The 6,551-nt window shown below is 37.3% G+C and overlaps 1 protein-coding gene across 1 annotated transcript; it reads left to right on the top strand.

Moving 5' to 3' along the window:
- The first annotated feature begins 2 nt into the window (after window positions 1-2).
- Window positions 3-5,823, top strand: ndufa8 (NADH:ubiquinone oxidoreductase subunit A8). Its single transcript, XM_073829866.1, has 4 exons — window positions 3-167; window positions 661-824; window positions 3,689-3,854; window positions 5,518-5,823. The coding sequence occupies exons 1-4, from the start codon at window positions 117-119 to the stop codon at window positions 5,653-5,655; spliced, it is 519 nt and encodes a 172-aa protein (XP_073685967.1). The 5' UTR covers window positions 3-116; the 3' UTR covers window positions 5,656-5,823.
- Window positions 5,824-6,551: the final 728 nt, after the last annotated feature.

Raw genomic sequence — 6,551 nt, forward strand, 5'->3', positions numbered from 1 at the left:
GTTAACTGACCTTCTCCGTGCGGCCTCGTCCTGCTGCCGACGAGGACCTTGAGTTGTGTTGTTGTGTGAACTGTCAAACTCGTTTTGGTTAGTTTTTGTGGACTAAAAGTCGCACCATGCCTGGTGTGGTTGAGATTCCGACGTTGCAGGAGCTGAACGTCGAAGAGGTACGTCTGAAAGAATGGAAACACAACCCGGTGTTAGCCTGAAGCTGCAGGAATAGCGCTGCTAACGTTAACTTGTGAAGTTCATTTAAATGTGTTCAGCTGGTATTGCTGTGTTTGCTAGTTAGTGAAGATCAAAAAGAAAAAAAGGATTTGAATGCACTGGAAAACTGATTTGTTGACTTCTTTTTAGCAGCTAAAATTTAGTGGTGCTATGTTTGTGTTTGTTATTAAATGTAATATAATGGGTAACAAATCAAACTATCATTAACTGCTTTTGTCTTATTATAGCAGGCTTAGTATGGACACAATAGGTTATTGGGTGAAAAAAAGGCTTGATTTGTGATCCATATTGTTTTGAAGATTAATATCTAATGCAGTAGCACGATTGTGCATTAACAGCTACCTTTAATGTCATGCATGTGTTTCTTGCTGGGCAAAATAATGCTTTCACTTAAAGGTGAATCATTTTGGCTTGCATTTTATGTGATCTCAGGTTAATGTGTCTTCGGCCGTACTGAAGGCAGCTGCTCATCACTTTGGCTCTCAATGTGACAAGGCCAACAAAGAGTTCATGCTGTGCCGCTGGGAGGAGAAGGACCCCAGAAAGTGTCTGAAAGAAGGAAGGAAAGTCAACGAGTGTGCAATGAACTTCTTCAGGTACTCAACACCTATACATGTTTGTGCTGACTTTGCTTCAGAATCAGATACGTGGTTTTATTATTAGCACATTGCACACATTTTTTTTGTAACAAATGTGACCCTGGACCACAAAACCAGTCGTAAGGGTCAATTTTTTAAATGTATACCTCAATCCGAATAAATAAGATTTCAATTGATGTGTGGTTTGTTATAATAGGACAATGTTTGGCTGAGATACAACTGTTTGAAAATCTGGAATCTGAGGGTGAAAAAAAAATCTAAATATTGAGACTTGCCTTCAAAGTTGTCCAAATGAAGTTCTTAGCAATGCATATTATTAATCAAACATTAAGTTTTGCTCATTACTTTTAAAGCATATATTTATTTTAAACAATAGGTCTCCAAAATATTCCCTTATGCAGACCTACTATTTAAACCTACAACATTTTACGTAACATTTACATATTTTATCTCACAATTTGACTATTCTTCTCGCAATTGCAGGTTTATATCTCCTAGTTCTAGACTTTATAATTGATTTAAATCAACAGTAGCGAGTTTGTTAATTCTGAGGGGAAAAAAAGCCAACAGTGTGGGATATAAAATCACGTTTCTGAGACCAGGGAAAAAGAATAACGAGGTGGTTTTTCTTATCAGAATTGTGAGATATAATCTCAGAATTGCTAGAATAAATTTGAAAAACACATTTACCTTTTTTGATGCTTTTATTCCATGGCTTCCACAGACTGCTACTTGAAAACTGTCATTTTCTGCCACTAGATAGGCTCCGCCCACAAAAAATGTCATCTTTGTTTGCAAACACCAAATTGGTCTGTAGCAGCGGTTCTCAATTCCAGTCCTCGCGTACCCCTGCTCTGCATATTTTGCATGTCTCTCTTAGTTAACACACTTGATTCAGATCATCAGCTTGTTAGAAGTGAGCTCCGTGCATGAACTGTGTTCCAATTGACATGATCCCTACACAGTGTCCATTGCTCCCTACTTCCCTGAGCACGGGAAATCCGTTTAAGTTTACTTCGCTTCGGAACTTCATTAACGGATTTGCGATGAGCCATTGCCTGCAGCGTCTTCACACATAGACAAAACTTACTAGAGAAGCATGAAATGTGACATTATTTACCTCTGTAAATAAATACAATTTAAATTCACGTCTCGCACACTTCATTGCCCTTTGAATGGGACATATATGTTCGCTTCGAAATGGAATCATGGCAGAATATCCTGTGATGTCCACTTCACAGGGCACTTAACAGTTGAACAGAACAAACGTCTGAAGCGATAAGAGAAACATACAAAATGTGCAGAGCGGGGGTATGCGAGGATGGAATTGAGAACCGATGGTCTGTAGAACAGAAGCATACTGACAAGTATTGGAGTGGGTTAGAATGGAAAAAAAAACTTGAGAGTCTAATAATATACAATATATTTGATGCGATGTGACTTGATATTCATTGATTATTTACATAAAAGAAATGAACTGACATCAGTGCTAACCTTTAAATGAGTCACTATTGCATGTTTTATAATTCTTGTAATTAGTCTTGTATTTTCATATTCATCCTCATATGCAACTACACAGAGAAACCGTTTGTGAAACAAGAAGTGATGAGCAAAGTCTTAAACTTAATTTTTATTAACCTTTGTGTTAAGCTGAAAATCCTTTACATATTTTAGTATTCACAGGTCCAAAATGACTGTATGTAAATTTATCTTTTTGCTAAATTATCACAAAATCTTGGATTCAATCTTTTTGACAATCTTTTTTTTTTTTTTTTTTGAGTTAAGAAAAGCATTATTTGTGGATAGTTTTAGCATTGTTCACAGTAACTAAGCTCAGATCAGTGATGCTTACATATGCCAATACAAAATCTGTGCTAAAGGAAAGAAAACAAGTTAAATTAAATATTAAATTAAATATTGAATTTCTTATTTGGTAATATAAGCATAATGAGAAAGCAGATTTTGGGGAAACACAGGGAATTGTAACTGGGTGGGAGAAAATGTCAAAAATACAAGAATTCTTAAATGTTATATTCTACATGAGCAGAGTCTTAGTCAAAGTTTTTAAGGTTTTGTCAAATGTTATAACATTAATGAGCATTTTCAAAAAAAAAAAAAAAGAAAACCTTTCAAAATGACTGCACATTTTGATGGTTAAACTTGAAACATTTAAAAAGCAGGTATTCAGGAATTAGAATATTTTACATTAAATACAACAAGAACGACCATAAAAAAGGACGCTGTCTGAAGAGGCATTGTCTATATCAGGGGTGGCGAACTCCGGTGGTAGAGAGCCGCAGCCCTGTAGAGTTCAGCTTCAATCCTAATTAAAACTCACCTGCCAGTAGCTTTCTAGTAACCCTTCAGACCTTGATTAGCTTGTTCAGGTGTGTTTGACTAGAGTTGAAGCAAAAATCTGTGGCTCTCCATGACCGACGTTCGCCACCCCTGGTCTATATCATTGTGGATGTCAGGCTTGTGTTCTTAAGGAAACAGGCTTAATGATGTGACCTAAAATCAAAATCTTGATTAATTGAATGTTTTACCTCGATTACGATTAATGCGGAAGTATGTTTTTAATAGGAACGAAATAACCAACACTGGAAAATTACATTAGTTAGAAGTTCTGAATTTCAGTTTTTCGATTACTTTTTGATTAATCGACCAGCCCTGGTTCTTAGTTCATGCTTACGTTGTCTGCCCACATTTTTTTGATTGGCCACCATTTTATGTCAAACAGCATTTTTGCTTTCAGACTGGACAGAAAATGATTTGTTGTGGCTTGTTAGGACACAGTGTAAAGTAAACCCCACTACTAGCATGTAATTAAGGTTAATATTTTAAAATTATTTGACTTACAGGCAGATAAAGGGGAACTGTGCCGAGTCCTTCACAGAGTACTGGACCTGTCTGGACTACTCTAACCTGTCTGAGCTGCGCCACTGCCGCAAGCAGCAGAAGGAGTTTGATAACTGTGTGCTGGAGAAGCTGGGCTGGGAGAGGCCTGACCTAGGAGACCTGTCCAAAGTAAGTATATACAGTCAAGCCCGTAATTATTCATACCCCTGGCAAATTCTGACTTAAAGTTACTTTTATTCAACCAGCAAGTTTTTTTTTAAATTAGAAATGACACAGACGTCTCCCAGAAGATAATAAGACTATGTACAAGAGGCATCATTGTGGAAAAAATTATTACTCATGTTTTATTTACATTTGAGCAAAAAATGGCATGTCCAAAATTATTCATACCCTTCTTAATAATCAATAGAAAAGCCTTTATTGGCTATTACAGCAATCAAACGCTTCCTATAATTGCTGAGCAGCTTTTTGCATGTCTCCACTGGTATTTTTGCCCATTCATCTTTAGTGATGAGCTCCAACTCTTTCAGGTTGCCATCCTTGCCATCACCCTCATCTTTAGCTCCCTCCACAGATTCTCAATTGGATTTAAGTCAGGACTCTGGCTGGGCCACTGCAAAACGTTAATGTTTTTGTCTGCTAACCATTTCTTCACCACTTTTGCTGTGTGTTTTGGGTCGTTGTCGTGCTGAAATGTCCACTGGTGCCCAAGGCCAAGTTTCTCTGCAGACTGCCTGATGTTGTTGTTGAGAATTTTGATGTATTGCTCCTTTTTCATGGTGCTGTTTACTGTGATTAGGTTCCCTGGTCCACCGGCTGAAAAACACCCCCAAAACATTAGGTTCCCTCCACCATGTTTGACAGTGGGGATGGTGTTCTTAGGGTTGAAGGCATCTTCTTTTTTTACGCCAAATGAAGGCTAGATCATTGTGGCCAAACAATTCTTTCTCCAGATGAGCATTTGCAAAGGCCAAGCGGGCTTTTGTGTGCCTTATCTGGAGAAGTGGTGTCCTCCCTGGTCTGCGTCCGTGGAACCCAGTGGTGTTCAGTGTCTGTTGGACTGTCTGCCTTGAGATGTTGCCACCAGCAGAGCCCAGATTCATCAGGATGGCCTTGGTGGTGATCCTTGGATTCTTTTTTTATTTCTCTCACTATCCTCCTGGCCAGCACAGGTGTCACTTTTGGCTTCCGACCACGTCCTCTAAGATTTTTCACAGTGCTGAAAATATTGTTTAATAATACTTTGCACTGTAACCACTGGAACTTAAAAAACATTTAGATATGGTCTTATAGCCCTTTCCTGACTTGTGAGTAGCCACAATGTGCAGCCGCAGGTCCTCAGTTAGCTCCTTTGTCTTAGCCATGACTGTCCACAAACCAACAGCAGAGAGCTTCTGTTTTTCACCTGTTGAGTTGATTAAAACAGCTGTTCCCAATAAATCAGGGTAATTAGGATGCTTTAGAACAGCTTGGACTATTTGGAATGGTATAGAACTTTGGATTTTCCCATAGACTGTGACAGTTTGCAAAGGGTATGAATAATTTTGGACATGCCACTTTTTGTTAAAATGTAAATAAAAGCTGAGAAATATTTTTTTTACACAATGATGCCTCTTGTACATCATCGTCTTATCTTTTGGGAGAAGCCTGTGTCATTTCCGGTCAAAAAAAAAAAAAACTTGCTGGTTGAATAAAAGTAACTTTAAGTCAGAATTTGCCAGGGGTGTGAATAATTTTGGGCTTGACTGTATATAACTATTGATAGGCTATTCCTGTTGAGGGATTTATATTAAAAGTACTTTTGATCTCACAACTTTAACCTCTTCCACAGGTGACCAAGGTGGCAACCTCTCGGCCCCAGCCTGAAAACGCCTACCTTTCAAGACCAAGACCCGAGCCCAATCCTCCAATTGAGGCTGAGCTACAGCCATCCAAGCATGGCAGCCGCATGTTCTTCTGGAGCTGGTAAAGAGGGGCAATCGTTGTCCTATAAATGTAATGTTCACCATCTCCGTGCTTCTGACCAGACGAGAGACAGTGTGCCAATGGTTGCACTGTAATCCTAACGTATTGTGTAGAAATGTTAATAAATTTTGTGCACTCAAAACATGTTATCATATTAAAAAATTTAAGCTTGGCTTCAGTTTGCTTTTTGTGTACTTAATGTACAGTCAAACCAAAATGTATTCAGACACATTCAACATTTCTCATGTTATCACAGTTTATTCACATTAGTTTAGAAAAAGGTAATAAAATATGACAAGAACTCAGAGTTTAACTGTGTCAGAACAAATTTATCTTGATAATGTCAGATATTTTTTTAATAGAAAGGTATATAATGGATTACAATCAACCAAAAATTCAGACAACTGTTAGTATGATAATATTTTCACAACTTTCAATACTTTGTTGACCAATTACCAAACAATGCTTAATTTTGTTCAGTCTGTGGTGTAAAAAGTTTGCATTAGCTATTAAAGATAAAACACTTAAGCAAAACATGGTCAGGTCAAAGTGTCTGAATCATTTTTTGTCCCAAATTTTTTATTAGTTTTACTGGTAGTCCACTGTATGAAAAGTATGAAGAATTTTGGGGTATAATATGTCACTTTTTACTTTATTTTGCTATCCTCACTTACATAAATGAACTATAGTGTCCTGCACCAACTAGTAAAAATACCAAGTGTGAGTTATTTTTGGTTAGACCGTAGTTTTGAATTAAAAATGTTCTTGGTTCAGTACAACTGAGCTGTAAAGTTGTTCTAGTGTTATAGGCCAGTGGTTTTCAGCTGCAAGATGATTTAAAAGTGTTTAGGTGAATAAATTAATATTAAAATAATTAAGTAATCTAATCTAAATCTAATT

This window comes from Garra rufa, chromosome 23, assembly GCF_049309525.1.
Source record: "Garra rufa chromosome 23, GarRuf1.0, whole genome shotgun sequence".
Taxonomy (NCBI): domain Eukaryota; kingdom Metazoa; phylum Chordata; class Actinopteri; order Cypriniformes; family Cyprinidae; genus Garra; species Garra rufa.